General features: G+C 33.5%; 1 protein-coding gene across 1 annotated transcript; it reads left to right on the forward strand.

Moving 5' to 3' along the window:
* The first annotated feature begins 449 nt into the window (after nucleotides 1–449).
* LOC144851170 (nuclear pore complex protein Nup205-like) lies at nucleotides 450–17,515 on the forward strand. The gene is made up of 36 exons (XM_078708741.1): nucleotides 450–485; nucleotides 1,143–1,285; nucleotides 1,634–1,805; nucleotides 2,086–2,390; nucleotides 2,622–2,853; nucleotides 3,202–3,366; nucleotides 3,822–3,934; nucleotides 4,547–4,609; nucleotides 4,745–4,861; nucleotides 4,984–5,118; nucleotides 5,408–5,558; nucleotides 5,652–5,842; nucleotides 6,138–6,320; nucleotides 6,462–6,719; nucleotides 6,849–7,031; nucleotides 7,452–7,699; nucleotides 7,929–8,049; nucleotides 8,460–8,709; nucleotides 8,888–9,133; nucleotides 9,368–9,526; nucleotides 9,622–9,708; nucleotides 10,090–10,337; nucleotides 10,656–10,847; nucleotides 11,092–11,350; nucleotides 11,695–11,930; nucleotides 12,030–12,221; nucleotides 12,316–12,437; nucleotides 12,763–12,913; nucleotides 13,179–13,311; nucleotides 13,559–13,813; nucleotides 13,942–14,022; nucleotides 14,124–14,290; nucleotides 14,423–14,546; nucleotides 15,451–15,585; nucleotides 15,669–15,763; nucleotides 16,115–17,515. Exons 1-36 carry the CDS (start codon nucleotides 452–454, stop codon nucleotides 16,283–16,285), a joined length of 6,117 nt encoding a protein of 2,038 aa, XP_078564867.1. The 5' UTR covers nucleotides 450–451; the 3' UTR covers nucleotides 16,286–17,515.
* The last annotated feature ends 879 nt before the right edge of the window (nucleotides 17,516–18,394 follow it).

The following is an 18,394-nucleotide window of genomic DNA, read 5'->3' on the forward strand; positions in this document are numbered from 1 at the left end:
CATTGTCTGACAGACAATTGAAGTATTTTTTGCTTTTAATTACATTTTTCAGGTAAAATAACTATTATGTGACAATAAAATGACAAATTCAAAAACAAATTTGACAATATATCTTTAAAACTGTTACGTCAATAAGCGAGCAGCATTTTTGTAAGAAATATTTCTTGTTTATTTAAACTTTTTGTAGACGGTAACCCTTCCAGCTGGACAAATTAATGCCAGTTGATATTCAGTGGCCGACTTAAATTCCAATAAATTACATAAAAATTATAAATAACATGATAAAATACATTATTTACAAATATATATAATAAATATATACAGAAATATGTTTTATTTGTTGAATACAGTATCTCACACTTTTCACCCAAGAACGACAATACAAATAAAAAGGCACTAACCGCCTTCCATACAATTTAATTGGAAAATTCAAGTCGCATGTTTCCACAAAATGGCAGCTAACAATGGTGTGGCGGTTAATTTGGGTGAGTATCGTCTTTATAACGTGATTAGGCCTTATTTAACTGGATTATATATACACGATAGTTAAGAAAAATAAACATTATAAAAGAGGCCTACTACAGTAGCTAGCCTAGACTAGGGCCAAGCAGTTAGCTTACAAAACTAGGCTAGCTAGGCTAACTACTAAACCGTGTCATAACTAGGCTAGCCTACTGCGGCCTAGGCTATCTAGACCTAGGCGCTGGCCCGGTGGCGCTACTAAAGTTTCGCACCCAACGGGACATCAACCACCATCACCGCCGCGCAGCGGGAATATTTTTAAATTTGGTAAGCTCGATAGAGGTGCGAATTAGCGTTACTGTAATTTCGCACCTAAAGAAAAAAAAGTGTGCATGATCAGACATACCAAACAACCAAGTGGCCAATCATAACGCAACTTGTCAATGGTTAAAACAAATTATCGGATTTAAATGAAATAATTGTCTGTTAATGTTTGTAGTGTAGAAACTTTATCGGTTAATTTTTATCTGTTAATTATGGGTTAATTTTTGACTGCAAAAACACAACCATAGACTCTAGTACTAGTAGGCCTAGTCTAGTTTTGTAATTTTCACTTTAACAAGACGGAACTGTATTCTCAGACTATTGATACTAATTTGATATTTGTTTGACACATTTAGTTGCCCGCCAATGGAGTCCTTACAAGGATCTATACCATATAGTGGATGCAGCCATTACGCAAAAAACACCAGATTCTTACTATGACTTGGAACTTGCTCTACGAAAATACAAGCCAGACCTGATTTCATTGTTGAAAAATCCAGTAAGCATTTTTAATCCTTTTACAAGATTTAAGGTTAAGGTTCGTCTGAATAATTTAAACTTTCAATTTGAAAGATTAAGAAAGGTCAATCCAGTCCAAAATGGTCAATCTGTATTGCTTATAATAACATTTTCCCTTTTTGGTCAAAACCAAATTTCTTGAAATTCCTTTTGAAATGTTAATTGTTATATCTTTATTGAGAGAAGGAAGTTTTGAAAAGAAAATTACTGTATAGTATTATGAATCAATATTTGAATGTGAATGTTTCCATTTTATTAATATGTTTTAAGAATTTCATCTTAGTTTTTCACGAATTATTTTTAAAGCTATGTCTTGTTTATTTTGAAGGCAAAAAATTCACAACACAGAGAGAAAGTAAAAAAAGCAAAGGAAGATGGTATAGTAATAGAAGGTCAACCAGGAACTAGAACACTCCCAGAGGAATTTATTAAAGAGTCTCTTATCATTAGTGATCTCTTTGATCTAAATGAGTACTCAGCAGTGGAGCTTCTTCTAGCAGGTACATTTTGAACAAATTTTTGTTTACCACCTGTATCATTGAACTAATTTGAATAGAGACCTTATAATTTGATCACACATTACTTAAATAACACAAGTTCAGTTTACAGATTTTTTTTTACAGAATTAACAAAAAAGTGAATAGTTTATCATAAACCTCAACTTAATGTATAGGAAAGTAAAAGTACAATGTTTCACTTTTTACTACATGTTTTAGTAGTTAGTCCTCTCACTTTATTTCTTATGCAATCGTAAATGTTTCTGAAATCAATATATTGCAGGTGAACAGCAACAAGCACACTATCCAGGACTACCTCGGGGTCTAGTAGCTGTCTTGTTATACTATGATGGCCGTAGAAGCATTGTGAACGCTCTTCATCTCCTAATCCAATCACGCAAGGGAAGAACATGGACTCTTGAGCTTGATGAAGAGCTGATGTCACTAACCACTAACTTCACAAATGAATTGGTGAACAATGGATTGGTTGACAAGATACTGTTTTTACTTCTTGAATTGTTACCTGATAAAGAGATTGAAAAGTTGGCAAAGCAACGAGCAATTGGAGGATTTAAACATCGTCATCAGGTTAGCATCATTTATGCTTGTTGGTAAATAGTTCTACAGTTAACTTACTGTGTCAACCACTGCCTGAGTTTTTCGATTCAGTGAAATTGGTAGTTTTTCTTGTTTCTACTTTTTGTAGAATCACTGCCTCTCCCAGCACATGTTTCTTTGCACTGCTAATATATAAGAGACACAAAGCTGAATTATGGACACTAATAATAACTAACTTGTGATTCTTTTTTTTTTTTAAAGGTGATGGAATTACTGAAAGAGATTAGATCTTCACTTGCAGATTGCTTGTTCTCTCTAGCTTGCCAAAGTCCATTCAACAAGTCTAATTCTATCGCACTTATAAACTTCATGAAAAAGAATGCATCTCTAAATGCTGAGGGTATTTTAGACGATGTGAGCATTACCTTGCTAACAACATTTATGTACTGTGCATATATAAATGTCTCGGATTCAGTTGGTCAAAGTCAAAGTGGTAAACAATTTATATTTCTATAGTGAAATTATATTAATGGTAAATTTAAATTAGAGTCAATTACAGGAACTTGGCTTTTACAGCATTTGTATTAGAACCAATTAACATACGTGATCTTGTATCAATTCTCATTCACCATACATAATCAAAATCATGTTAAACAACCACAATTGATATTAATTAAGTACAATCACCACTTTATTTATTAATCAGTTAAAACACAAGCTGCAGTAACTGTACGACATCTATAATTGCATGACCTACAGTACAAATGTACCAAACAAAATCACAATGCCCTATTACTGAATATAATATTGATTAGCACTATTTTCATATGCTTTTTCATAGATATGTTAAAGAGTTTACCTTGTATAGCAGACACAAGTTACATAGCAGACATCCAACAGTTGCTGTTGTTAGATGATGCTTGGGTTGTTCATGGTGTCAAATCAGTATTTCAATTTGTGTGGGCAGTGATGCTTAGAAATATTGCCCAGCATTATGATTCACAAAGTAAGAAATACTAAATTTATTACTTGAATTAATATTATTCCATATATACAGTCATTGATTTATTGTAACCAGCATGGGCAATTTATCATTTAGTAACAGTCAACACTAAAACTTTTTAGTTTTCTGAACTTTATTATGTAAATATTCAGAGGCTATTTAAATGAATGCCTGTCTTATTTCTGAAGCTATGTGCATGTATTTCACTTTTATCAGAATTGAATATTAAATAAATAAACTGTAATATATTAGGAAGAGGAATTAGTAGTTCTTTCAAAAAAAAATTAGCGAAACTAACCTGCTTGAAACTTTCGCTGTCTACTACTAACTCATGGATATTCAAAACCAGATGAACATTTTTAATAATATTAGGAAGAGGGCTTTAAAAATGTATTTTTGAAAGAGACTTAAAATTGTATTGAGTTCATTTATTTTACCTCAGTGATTTGTATTTACAGGTTTGCAGGAACATATTGAAGCGGATGAAATGTTAATTGACCTAGCTTTGGAAGGAAATGTATTCAAATTCCTTTTAGAAACTATTAATAAAAAGAAGAATTTCCATGACAGTGTAAGTTTATTTATTTATTGTGAAATCATTAGTTCATTGAAATGTGGGTGAACGTGCCTTGCAACCCCGTTTAGGCAAGTCATAGGTTACCACAGAATTCTTGGTCATATTATCGGTGCAACCCTGTTTAGGCAAGTCATAGGTTACCACAGAATTCTGGGTCATATTATCGGTGTAACCCCGTTTAGGCAAGTCATAGGTTACCACAGAATTCTTGGTCATATCATCGGTGCAACCCTGTTTAGGCAAGTCATAGGTTACCACAGAATTCTGGGTCATATTATCGGTGTAACCCCGTTTAGGCAAGTCATAGATTACCACAGAATTCTTGGTCATATTATCGGTGCTTTAGCGATCCAAATTATTTATTCTATATCTGTTATACTTCAAATAATTGCTTTAAATACAATTATGTACCTGTGGTAAAACATAAGAAATGTGTATGTTGTATATTATTTCATGAGAATTGAAGTTGCACAATATACAATATTAAATAAATTTGATATTATATAAAATAAGGATGGATATTTTAATAGCAAGTGTAATGTGTAAAAAAAATGGAAATGGCTGTCTTTTAAAAATGTTCTAATTGAGTAATATTTGTTTTTAAAGGAATTTCGAATTAGACGTTTTCACACCCTTGTTACAGACTTCATTGTCCAGATGCCACTAAAGGTTAGTATATTGTATAATACTGTACATGATTATAGAGGTTTTAAACCAGTGTACACCAAAAAAAGTGTACACTAAGTAAAAGTACGCATTTGTTCTATCTAATGTTACATTGACGCTATTGTGGTTTTTTTTTAGATAAAAGAACTTCGTAATCGTGGAGATGAAGCAGCTCGTATTTTGTTTGCTCATGCACAAGAAGGATTAGAACCTCCAGTAAACCTTCCAAGACACTTTGAGCATTTTATGAGATTAGTAAGTGATTTTATTCTACAGATTCCAACGTCTTCTTTCACCATATCTGGTTCTGATCTCCATTTTTGTTGCTTATTGAACTCCCAGTAGATGATTTCTCTACATTTTTCTCTTTAAAATAGATTTCAGTACTGTACAGTAAAGATGATTTGAACTTGGAACTGGCAGTAGAGTACTGGTGCCCATCTGAACCGTCACTGAGTCCATCAAGGTCCAGCTATGCTACCTCTTACAGACACAGACCATCAAACAGACAGGTGACTCCTAATTAACATAATAATTGTCTCTATACTACTGTAAATTCATACATAAATAAAACTACTGTATTATACAAGTAAGAGATAACTATATTGTCTGGTTTCAATGCTCGATTCCATTGATAGAGCTAGATGTATATCAAAAATAAATCTGTTTCATATGTTTGCAGGGCTAACACACTCATCAGGTGAAAAGTACAAACATAGTAGTTAATATGTGCCTTTAGTCTATGTTTACTGTTGATCTACATGTAATTATTATACTTGAAGTAACTTTTTGTTTGTATAGGTCAGCCTTTTTAAGTTTATCCGAATGGCCGGTGACCTTTTACCACCTTCTCTGTATGTACCATACATTGCGATGTTGACAGGCCTGGCTACTGGACCTCTCTGTGCTCATCACTGTTTTAACCTTTTGAAAGTGAATGGCTTATCTGGCGGTAAGTTACCATGGTTTTGTTTTACTTATTAGCTTGTGACACAAGAGAGTTTGAAGTAAGAGTGATTGAAAATAAATAATTTACTCTTTCAAGGAGGAAGTGTGACAAGTGTGTCATGGGATCATTTTTTCCAATCACTAAGCCGTTATTACTCAAACCTTCGTCAAGAAACTGGAGCCCACCATGTCGGAGGTCAACGTCAAATACTTGGTAGAGGTATTACGCCTCAGGAACTTGATGGACTTGTTACAGTACTTAAGTTAATTCAAACGGTTGCTGAATGGGTAAGATACTATTGTATTATGTATGCATGTCACTCGTACCTTTTTACTTGGTACTTACTTGGTAGTTAATGAATGTCCCCTTGAATACTCCACAAGGAAGTCTGACAAAGAAGCATGGGGGAGTGGCTTATTAATTGGACAATATCAAATTTATCAGTATTAGTTTATTCCACTTCCTGACTGTTTTTGAATAATTTACCCTACATACCTAAATCAAACTATTGCTTAGTAGGTAAAAGTTATCATGTTCAATGTTTTATTTTTCAAATAGTCTACAAATAATTCAATTTTGTAGGATGAAGAAGCACGAATTGGTTTGTGTGAGAACCAAGCCTGGTTACCAATCGTCTTATTGTTTGGTATTATTACATGCAGCGTACCGCCATTGTTGAAAGCTGAATGTTTAAAAGCACTATCAACATTTGCCAAGACACCAGAACTAGCAGCCAATCTCTGGCAAGCATTAGAGAATTCTCAGGTACTGGTTGACTTATTGATTTGTGGGTTAATGTATGCAGTAGTTACACTTCAATACATTTTTTTCAACCTCATGTTCAAAGATCATATTTTTGTTTAATTTTAATAAAACTGATATAATTATGAAGAATTCCTTTTTCAGATACTACCAACTTTGGACATCGGTTCCTCTGGAAGATCTGGTATTCCATTGGATTTAGAAATAGTTGAGTCCCGAAATGAAGAGTTTCCTATGACCATAGGTTTCCTGGAGTTCATGTCTTGTCTGGTTCAGATACCTATTCCAAATACACTTGGTGCTGGTCTCAGAGCACCAGGATTTGATCCTTATTTAGAATTTTTACGTGATCAAGTGTTCTTAAAGTTTCATACTCGTGCTTATCGTGATACAAAGGAAAAGGTGAGTTTAGTTGACTGGTGTCGATTTGAGTTGTTTAACTTTCATCTGACAGCATTCTATTACACACTATATGATGATACTAAAAACTACTCAATATTATGCCTAATGTTTGGGGATTTTCTACTTCAGTGGGAGGTTGCATCAAGATGTCTACAGATCTTTCATAAATTACTGTTTGATCACAATACAAGTATTGAAGATTTCATGGACCACATACTAGATATACAAGGTGGAGGCCAGACAGTGGCAAACAAGGCTGCTGGACATCATCTTATGGTACAAATGTTTAAAGACACTCACCTACTAAAACTGGTCAGTAACCCTCAACTTTATATTTATAATAATTCTTATATAGCGCATATAAGCAAGCTCTCAATGCGCTGCACATTATTACCCAGTCATTTTTTTTGGATCAAAAATGTATGGAAACATACTCCCGTAATAATGCAGCTAGTAATCAGCGCAAAGTTGTGTCTTCATCTAACCGGGTACCCATTTTATACCCCTGGGTGGAGAGAGGCAAATAAAAAGTGTCTTGCCTAAGGATACAAGCAATGCGGCGAGAGTTGGATTCGAACCACGATCTCAGTAATCCAAAAACACTGTGCCACACTCCATTTATTATTAATATTTTGCACTATGGCAGTAAAGTTTGCATCATTCCATGTGATTGCTATAATTCATTGTCTATCCAATAATATTGTTTAGTTTGAAATTTCTTATTTATTTTAGATCCTTTATATTATTCACGAAGCATGTGAGGTGTTTGATCAGTACAAAACCTTTCCAGGCAGTGTACATTTAGAATCTGCTGCCCTCTATTGCCTCAAGATGATTGACATTGCTATCGAAAAACAAGGAGAATTTTTTGAACTGGTCAGAAGTCAAAGCTTAGGAGCCATGGTCACCCCCATGGATCAGTTACTGATGTCCATTAACCCAAAGACAGGCAAAGCTGACCATTTGGTGGACATAGCAAAGTATATTATTACATTATATAATTGAGACACCAAGCTATTTCATTTTGTCTTTAACTTCAACATTTTAAACATTGCATATAAAATGTTAAATAAAATAATTTTGATTATTTTAAGTTAATATTATCTTACATTAAACCATGGACCTATAAATGTATAGGTCCATGCTAATTTATTGGTCCATGCTAATTTTTAGGTCCATGATTAAACAATAAATATATTTTGTATGTAGATTTGTGTCCCACGCCACAGCTTATCCTGAACATGCATTGATTGCTGTTAAAGTGTTATTCAGTGTTGTTAAGACATCAAACATCCAATCTCAGATTGTTGGATTATTTTCAGTCAATGAGGTAAATAATTGGTTTGTTGTCAATAATTAAATTTGTTGACTTTTCCTTTTAGTGCTTGATGAATAGTTTGTTTTTTTGTCTCTAAATGGAGATTAATTGTTTGTGTAATATGTTTTTCAAACATATTTGGTTACATAAAGCACAACAGTTGGTGCAATTCAGATTATTCTGCAATGCCACTTATATTTTTAATAAACCAGAATTGAATTGATAATAAGTAAATCACCACAGATTGGGTCCAAATGATTTTGTTTTAAAAGGTTGTTCCTTTTACAGTAATATTGAATTCTATTAGATCTGGTTTTTTTAGGAAGCATGTTAGATGAACATCATTATTGGATAATTGTTTCTTTATAAACTGTAATTACTGTAATATTTGTTCCTGACGAAAAGGTTATTGATTATTATAGGTTGTTGGCAAAGAACTGATCATAGGATTTGTAGATTGCCTTGAAACTGATGAGCCAGAAGAGGAAGAAGGTGAACTAGCCCTTCAAGACATCGAAAACCAGGATATTGTAAACATTCGCAATGCAACGCGACTAGTCATCTTGCGCCTTTTGCTGTTCTCATTAGGACAACCAGCTCCAAACTTAGCACACTTCTTTTTGGGTTTTGACGTAAGAAAACCAATTAGTAAGAGTAGCCTCCAAGATCCAGGTAAGAAAAATTAATTTCAAAGAGAGTTTATTTATAAATTTCTATTATTTTTAACTCAAAATCATTGTAAATCTTCTGTTATTGTACATACGTACAGATCCTGTGACAATGTTGTGGGTTCAGACTGCAAGCGATAAAAATATGAAATCTTTCCTTTTTACTCATTGCCTTCACACAGGTGTTTTAGGGTCACCTAGAACCTGTCTGCATTCAATCCTAAGCATACTGGAGAAAGGTACTGGCAAAGGCTCAGGGTTAATCTCTATACATACAATGCCAAAACTAGCAGAACTTTGTTATCAGATGGTGTACCAATTATGTTCCAATAGTGAGACATCAATTTCAATCATGCGATATTTAGGAATGACACATAATTTCTTCTACCGTCATCTTAAACATGTTCCTTTTGTGAACAGAATTGGACGTAAGTAATAATGTTTTTTTTTTCAGAATATATATTTTGTTTAACTTTATATTTTTAATTTAACTTTAATTGTTAGTAGACAAATAATGAATATGTATGAGTAGAACTGTGAAAATATTTCATTGTATATATAGATTGTTCTATTTAACGTGGTGGAGCTCAGTTAAATAGAGCAGTCCATCTACCAGACCAATGTTTATACTTTTTACCATCACTTAATTTTATTTTAAGTAGAAAACACAAATGAGAAGTTGCTACTGAACCAGCAAGCTTGGTTGCTTAAATCTGTAGCTGTAGAAATACGTCTGACTTCAGTAAATAGACAACGCTCTTACACACAAAGACTACTTAAGTTATTATTAGAAGATGTACCATCAACTGTAGTAGACCGAGGTAAGATTAAAAACAAATTTATATCTTGGTTTTATCAATGTTTGTACATTAAGCATGTGTTATGTAATATTTCTTAATTTTTTGCTCCAATATAGATGACAATGATGACGAAGTATATGGTGAAACTAACCAATCAATTTTGGAGACAACATCTGGTCAGCAAGTTGGACCAAACATTTTAGGTATCTAGTAGCATCATATTTTCATTTATTTATTTATTTGACACAATCGGTCAAGGGGTTGCCACAGAAACAATGCGCCATAATATGCGAGTGTCCGCAGCCCCTACGACAAACTGAAAAATGCAAATAGATAGCATCATTTAACTTTTTATTATGTTTGTCATTTCTAAACTGTAGCTCAGTAGGCCCTTATAACAAAAATGGAAGTGATTAGGAAAATATGTTGTTTTTTTACTTTTCTGTGTTTTTATCCTTGTTTAGTCCACTTGATCAACAGAATGAAAAAATAAAAAGAAAATAAAACATTATTGAATATTTGTAAAGCAAATAAATTCCTGAAAATTTAATTTCTAACTTTGTTTATTTCTAATTTTGATACAGGTATACAAGTAAGACGGAGAATTTTACAGATTTTAGATAGTATTGATCTGACTCAGAATTACCCAGGAAATGTTCAGCTGGACTTACTTGAACCTACCGTCACAGAGCAGTTGATAAAAGCGTGTGAACAACAGATGGATAATGGTATGACACTCTGTAACATACATGCTTTACATAGGGAGTTGATCAGCAGGCTGAATGCACAACAAGGTCCAGCTATTGTGGGGAATAGACCTCGAATTTTACAGGTATGACAAATATTCTTTATTTTTTTCCATTTTATTGTATTTTTAATGTTTTATATACATGACAAGAAAGACAATTTTCGAGCCAGAGTGCTTGGCTGTAATAAAAATAATTGAATATTCTGATTAGCCTTTTTGTTTGACCTGAAACTTGCCACATCAATTAGAAGAATTAAATGGTTTTAAAAACATTGCTGAATAAGTATATTTATATATATTGTTATATTTTTTTAAGCAAAATCATATTGTGTATGTTTACTATACTATTGAAATTTTTTGGAAAAAAAATCCACATTCTTAGCCAAATTTTTTTACAAATAGGAAATACAAGAAATATTGAAGAATGTAGTTGAATGCAATCAATCAAAAGAGATGGCTGCTGCTAAACGTCACGCTCTCGATGCTTGGCGACAAGTTGTAGAGATCTTGTTTGCTTCTTGTTCTCAAGACTTACTTCCTCTAGATATCAGAGAAACTATTCTGTTGGACTTGATTCAAGAACTACTCACTAAGGTGAACATTATTTCCCAGTAAATTTTTACAATTCTAAACAAATGTTTTAACAGTATTTGGAACAGTAGTTTAACAAATAGTATTTTAACATTGCTTTTGTAATTTGATGTATTTTTCTTTGTTGTTTTATTGTCTTAATTATGCCAAGCAAAACGAATTTCCATTTTAAAGTGGATCATTAAAATGTCTTGAATCTTGAAAATGGTAACGGTATGTAATAAAATGAAATATATTTGAATTTCAGGTCACTGATGATGCTACAGTACCTGAACTTACAGCTCCAGTATCTGGCATCCTTATAACACTAATGACAAATTTACTGCAGTGTGTTGTAGTAGATCAGTCTAAAGCTATCCCAGAACAGCTATCTACACAATATGTTCACATGTTAGATGGGTCAGTTATTCATGGTAGTGGCACATCATTTGGAGGATCTGGAGTTATATCTGCTGCTGTTCTCACAGAAATTCTAAGAAAACTCCTTACATTTTTAGTTCAGTCAAGTAAGCATATTACTATTTTAGCATTGTGGCACTGGAACTCGTCAGTAGTCACAATATTAGGATTTCTTTCTCTGTCTCTGTCTACACTATATCAAACTTTATGTGACAAAAAAATGTGATGTGCCCATATATGGACATGATGATGTCACATCACTACCATATTTGGGAATATCACTAACCTATTTGGGAACATCACACAATTTTTGTCAAACTAGTTTGATGGTGTAGACAGAGATTTATGGCCCCAAAACAGTGTCACAACCTGAGCTTTATAGGAAAAAATTCATTTTAGAGTTTATTTTTAAAGTAATTCAGTAATGTTTTTGTTTATAATTTGTATACAGGTACCGGTCAACTACGTGTCCGTAGCAACCTCTATGGTGCATTGATGAACTTTTTACAAATGCCAAAAAAAGTTCACGAGATTCCGACTTTAAAAGGCCGTAACGTGCTTGATTCGTGTATGTTGTCAGAGTATGAAAAGATGACAACAGCAAGTTTAGTAGTAATCAATGAATTTGGCGATAGTTTTATGGAATTGGTGTGTAGAGACGCTTGTGATGGCCATGATGTTGGAAGGGTACAGTATCATAACATTTTTTTTAGATAGATCCTTTTTATTATTTGATTATGCAATTTTGAAATTAACTAACAGTAAAAAAAAACAACTTTTTCTTAGATGTTAGCATTATCATTGATGGATTGTATTCTATCAACTGACAAGCAGAATAGATGGCTTCACTTTCTTAACTCAAAGGGATATCTGAGACACATAATAGAAAGTCTGGTACAAGAAGACCAGTCACTGCAGGATATGTTGAGACCAACCCCAGAACCACTGCGTGCACTTTACATTTATGAATCCAAAATGGTGAGTAAACCAAATTAATTATCAACCGATATCAAGTGATGTTTCCTTACACTCATTTAAACCAAAACTTTTGTTTCATCCAATGTTTCTTTAGTCACTTCTGACGCGTATTGGTGAGACACCAAATGGAGCCGAGGTTCTCCTACAACAAGGAATTATGGGAAGACTATCTGAGTGTCAGTTTCTTGAACTACGACCGGAAAGAGACATAACCAGGTTGGTTGTTTTGACTTTTTTATTTTGTACTGAAACTGTATCTTTAATGCATTCCAGAAATCACCTAAGCTATTACCTTTGTGAGCGTGTGGCGGCGCAGTGTGGATGTTAAATTACTGATCGTGAATCCAACCCGCACTGCATTGCTTGTATCCTTAGGCAAGACACTTTCTTTACATTTGCCTCTCTTCAACCAGGTGTATAAAATGGGTATCCGGTTAGATCAAGACACAACTTTACGCTAAAATTATGGGAGTATTCTCTATAGAAATGCGGTATTATTAAATAGGTTTTTCTTCATTTTGCACATTATTGTCATGTACAGGAGAGGTGATGGTGGAGGAGACATTGTTAAGTCTGATGCCTTTATTCCTACTGTATTGCACCGGTATAGACAGCTCTTGTTTCCTGTTCTCAAACTGTGTATTGCTATCATGACCTCTCTTGGAGGTCAACATAAAGAAGCAACAAATCAGGTAAATAAAACAATAGAATTTGTACAGTTAATTGTATTTTTATGAGGGACCCAAATGATCACCTTCGGCTGGATGGACCCAAATGATCACCTTCGACTGGATGAACCCAAATGATCACCTTCGGCTGGATGAACCACCCTTGTAAAATATTGTTGAAATAAAATAAATAAATAAAAAGAAAGAAGAAACATTTCAATTTAGTTATGTTTTCATACTCTGTTGTTTTTTCTGCAGTTACTAACATCAATTTTGTATTTTAAATTAGATTCTACGTTTTGTGTTCTCTCACTCTGAACTGTTTACCGCAATTCTACGTGATCATCCGTCTCATCTTAGTGTGGAAGCTTTTCAAGAATTATCCTTAACTACTGCAGTAATCTGCAGAACAGCAGCAGATGGTAAGACCTTATTATAAGGATATATGATAGATTGTGTTGGTTGTTTATTCACAAAATTGAGTTTGCTACAGGTTAACGCTTTTGGAATGTGATTTTGCATATAATTACAGAATTTAAAAACCATCTTTGCAATAAATGAGGCAGGATTTGAATATTACAGAACATAAATAATAACTTATATATTAAAAATGTATGTTAAAAATGAGTTTGATTATTTGTTTACAAATTTATTTTTGTTTGTGTGTAGTTGATTATTATGGTGGTTCACCTTATGATGCTATTGGCCAATCACAGCTTGTTATTCAAGGGCATTTAAGTAGAATACAGAGACAGATATTGGCATTAGTGCCGCGATATTGCATCCATGATCATTGGAATAAACGACTTAAATTAGCAAGTGAAAATGAAATTAAGGAAGAGGACAAAGAAAAGATACGCCTTTCCCTACTTGAAATCAATTCAAATATCATTGCTTACTGTAGATCAGAGGTTTCTAGTACAGGTAAGTTTTATTCTTTAAATGTTGCTGTTTTACTTGTTATTGTGCAACTGTTAAAACAATAATTTTTTTAAAATAAAAAGATACATTTATTTATCAATTTATCAATGTAAGAAATTACTATTATTCAGGTTCAACTGGACAGTCCTGTAACGTTCTTTTTACACCTAGTTTATCCGAAGCATTGACAAGAAATTATCATCAAGTCACAGGTATCATTTTAGAACATTTGTTTGTGCAAAATTATTTTATACTTAAGTAATATAAATTATTGTTAATTATTATTATTTGTTAATTATTTAATTTGACTTAGAAATACCAATGGCATCCTTAAGTGCAACCAAACCTCCAAGTCTTGGTCTAATTGTGCGACATTTGCAACAGGTGGCAAACACATTCTTACCGTCATTTGACTCTCACCAACAATTAGTTCATAAGTTGTCAAACATTTCAGAATTATCTGCTGAAGAACTAAAAGAGGTAATATGTTTAAGGTTATTATACTAAAACAACTTCAATGCCTACAATGTACATTTTGGTCTGTTTATAATATATGTTTATAATATATGTTTATATATATATAATAAAATGTTTATTTATTTTTCAAATTAGTTTATTAAACCAGTTTTGACGGACAGAATTGAGAAATTATCAACAAGTTATAGACAACAAGTAGCCTGTGAACAAATTGCTCAGATGATCTGTATGAAAGCCAAGGAACTTGCTCTTAAATACTGTATCCTTATCAAACTTAAAGCCCCCTTCCCTACGTTTTTTAGATCTAATTTAAGATCACAAACTATATTTAATGTAAAAATAATACTATATGGTCCTATTGCGATAACTTTATTCGTCTTATACGGTTAAAAATGTGAAAAATAAGTCGATTCTAATAATTATAGCGGCCCGCTATAAATCCCAAAATGCATTGCGCGCGGATTGATATTTTTGTTTTTCACCTGTAATTCGCCCACTTTTCGATCGATCGTGAGGCCAAAACAAATGGAAGACTCCTAACTTTTCAGCGAAAATACCGGGTTTTCCCCAATTTGTATCAACGGAGTCTGGCAAAAATAGAAAGACAATTAATGCAGCAACTATACAACGTCAGGCTAGGTATAAAGCTAGCGTACGATGTTCGTACGTTACCGATGTTTACCAGCTAGGCCTACAAAACTAAGCCTAGCTAGGCTAGGCCTAAGACCGTCCACGAGAGGTCGATCGCCGCGAGCTACTTAGGTAGTGCATTGTTTCTCACTTTTTATCATAATTTACCATAAAACGTACATTTAAGACAAGGAATGACATGGTTTAATGTTTTTAAAGTGATATATATGTATTATTTTCCAAAAAACGTCCAAAATTGCAGGGAAGGGGTCTTTAAGTAAAGGTTATTCTTTTACAGAAACCAATAAAATAAGCTAAAAGCTAATTTTAAAAAAGTACAGCCTCGAGAAAAATGCCTAGCTTTTGGAAAACACTACTGTATTCCTTTGTTAAGAAAATACTGTAAAATTTTCAAAAGTTAATCCTGTCTAAGCAAAAAACAAAGAAAGAAATGAAATGTCTAAGGTATGGATTGTATAAAAAATTGTTGAACCCTTTTTTAAATGTTTTTCTATTCCTGAACTCTTAAAAAGATATTTTGGAGAATTGTCTTTTTCTGATTTGGCGCCATCTAGAGTTTTATTTCATTCACTGCCAGCCAACTGACCTGAACAATTCCTTGTTACCACCGCTAATGTCAAGAACTCATCAAGCGAGGGATCTTGCTGGTAAGTTAACAAAATCTTTAGAATTTATATCATTTTGCTACCTATGCCCACTCAGTTAATATCTGAACAATGTTGTTTTTTAGACCCATTTAACTTGGATAGAAGTGGCATTGATGATGGAAGTAAGCCATTGGCTGCAAATCAAACCAAGTCTATCTCTAAAGCTGATATTCAACAAGTAAGCTTTAATATACAGTGTATATGAAAGATTAATATTCCCGAACACTAGACATTTCTTTCCAATCAATTCTTATTACATTCATACATATTAATGTAAACTCGCAAACTTGTCTACCATAGGTTAAACAAAAGCACATAAAACATAATTATATTTAAACAGCCTACAGCTTCAGTGTGTAATCTATTTAAATTCACCTATTGTTTATGATTTATTTCAATAATCATTTAGTATTAATACCAGTATTACTACTGTATCATTTAGTATTAATACCAGTATTACTACTGTATTACCACACTTTGGATTTGTTTACTATTTTATTTGAAAACGACAATTTACTTGTTTTTACAGCTAAAAGAAGAAGCATTGAATTGCCTTACTGAGTCAGTTCTTCAGAAATTCCGAGACATTGAAACCCAATATGGCAAGACTGTGTCACGTTACAGCTTTGTTTCTGTACTCGCCCGTCGAATCCATAGACTTCTCACAATAGGAATTCAAACAGATATCCCTATTCGATAAAATGGTTGCTACTCTTTTTGTACAATAATATATAGCTTGTTTTTGACATTGTTAATGAAGTTGAAGTCAACTGAATGTTTCACATTTTGTTTTATGTTCATACTCAAGCAATGAATATTTTAAACCGGAAATAGTAGCTTTTGCCTGTACAGTAATTATACCAGTAGTACATTGATATGGTTTTAATATATACCTATTACAAATATACATTTTACATATACATTTTTTTCTACTTAGATGTATTTAATACATTGAAATACAATATTTGTCTGTAAAGTTCCACATTCGAAATTTATAACTATATTGAACATTTTGTATGACATAGTAATACTGTAGTAGTTATCAATTTACATTTGGGCTAGTATTGCATTCATGATTAAAACTAAATCAAATACATTCTGCTATAAACAGTGATTATCAGTTGAGCCATAAGTGAAAACATTTCCACTTTGTTTCACTGTTCACCAATGTTACAAAACGTACAGGTCAACTTTTTAATCGTGATGTGCGACATGTCTGCCCTCCAGTCTTTATAATTGTTTTATACTTTGTACATCCAGTGTATTAACACTATTGCTGTATGTAGTCAATCTTTAATACACACTAAGCCAAGTATCTTTATTCATTTTATGTCACATCGCCTGTTTTAATGTACACCACTGCTGCAGTGTACTTATTGCGTACTAATACTATTGCTGTATGTAGTCAATCTTTAATACACACTAAACCAAGTATCTTTATTCCTTTTGTCACATTGCCTGTTTTAACGTACACCACTGCTGCAGTGTACTTATTGCGTACTAATACTATTGCTGTATGTAGTCAATCTTTAATACACACTAAACCAATTATCTTTATTCCTTTTGTCACATTGCCTGTTTTAATGTACACCACTGCTGCAGTGTACTTATTGCGTACTAATACTATTGCTGTATGTAGTCAATCTTTAATACACACTAAACCAGGGGTGGCGCCAGGATCTTCCCGACGCGGGGGCTACATTCCCCGACGAGGGGGCTATGCGAGCATCACTAGGCTGGGGGCCAGGGGGCCGCCAAGGGCCCCCGGTGGGGGTCCAGGGGGCGAAGCCCCCGGAAGCAACGCGTTCTAGCGTCATTTGAGGTCTTTTTAATCAGATTTAGGGTAGCCATTTTTTCCATTTTTTATAATGCATAAATAAAATACTGCGTGCAAAAAAACGATGCGCGATGACTGTTTCAATCCATATTTTTCAATTTAAAAAATAAAAGTTCAAAGAAAATTTAGAAAAATAGAGTTGGAGGTCCCGGAAATTGGACTTATTATACTTCAAAACATGAAACAAAATATATAAGTCCCTATCATGGTTGTGACTGAGCTAAGAAATGTTTGAAAAATAGAGATGTTAGGTCCCGGAAAATGTACTTCTTGTTCTATGACCAGCTTTATTGTTGGGGCTGAGCTAAGAAAATGTTTAAAACTAGAGCTGCAGGTCTTCAAAAAAATTGCATTTTATACTTTGGAAACATCAGGCCTAGAGGCTTAAAAAACGCAAGCGTAGACCTTTTTCAGTCGGAAAAATAAGTTTATTCCTCCCAGGTGTATGCGTGCGTACCATCTGGACTTCCGAGTGGTGAGAAATTCATGACATACAGGATATTGAAAATGTAATAACTTAGCTATAATAAGATGTTGGCTAAGCGAAAAGGGCATGTTTTTTTGTTTAGTAATGGATGAAAAATTTATTTTAGGTGCCCCACGGTACAGAAGGTTACTTGTAAATTAAAAAATTGGTGAACATACGAACAATTAACATAATTAGTTTTTGCTGTAGTGTAGCGTACGTCGACGCAGTACACGACGTAACCGTCGGTAAACTTTACACATTTTGGTCCCTGGATGGAACATGATATCACGCGTCTCGACCCAACGTTAACGATTCGTACAAAGGGATACCGCCAGACAAGTGCGTACCTAGCTATTGTTTAGTAGTAAGTTAGATCGCTGGCAATAATGAATGCATATAAAGTGCATAATATCACTCTGACGTACTCTCACGGTCAATGAAACGTTGCGGTTTTCTAGGCACTGAAGCTAGCTACGAAGTGAACGCGAACGCTTTTTACTGTA

Source organism: Antedon bifida, chromosome 1, assembly GCF_963402885.1.
Source record: "Antedon bifida chromosome 1, ecAntBifi1.1, whole genome shotgun sequence".
In the NCBI taxonomy this organism is placed as follows: Eukaryota; Metazoa; Echinodermata; class Crinoidea; order Comatulida; family Antedonidae; genus Antedon; species Antedon bifida.

Bases quoted from the DNA above. Each gene is read 5' to 3' on its own strand.
- LOC144851170 (XM_078708741.1), top strand. From the start codon at position 452: ATGGCAGCTAACAATGGTGTGGCGGTTAATTTGG. The intron at 486-1,142 runs GTGAGTATCGTC...TGACACATTTAG, and splicing joins TGGTGTGGCGGTTAATTTGG to TTGCCCGCCAATGGAGTCCT. The intron at 10,848-11,091 runs GTGAACATTATT...TTTGAATTTCAG, and splicing joins TTCAAGAACTACTCACTAAG to GTCACTGATGATGCTACAGT.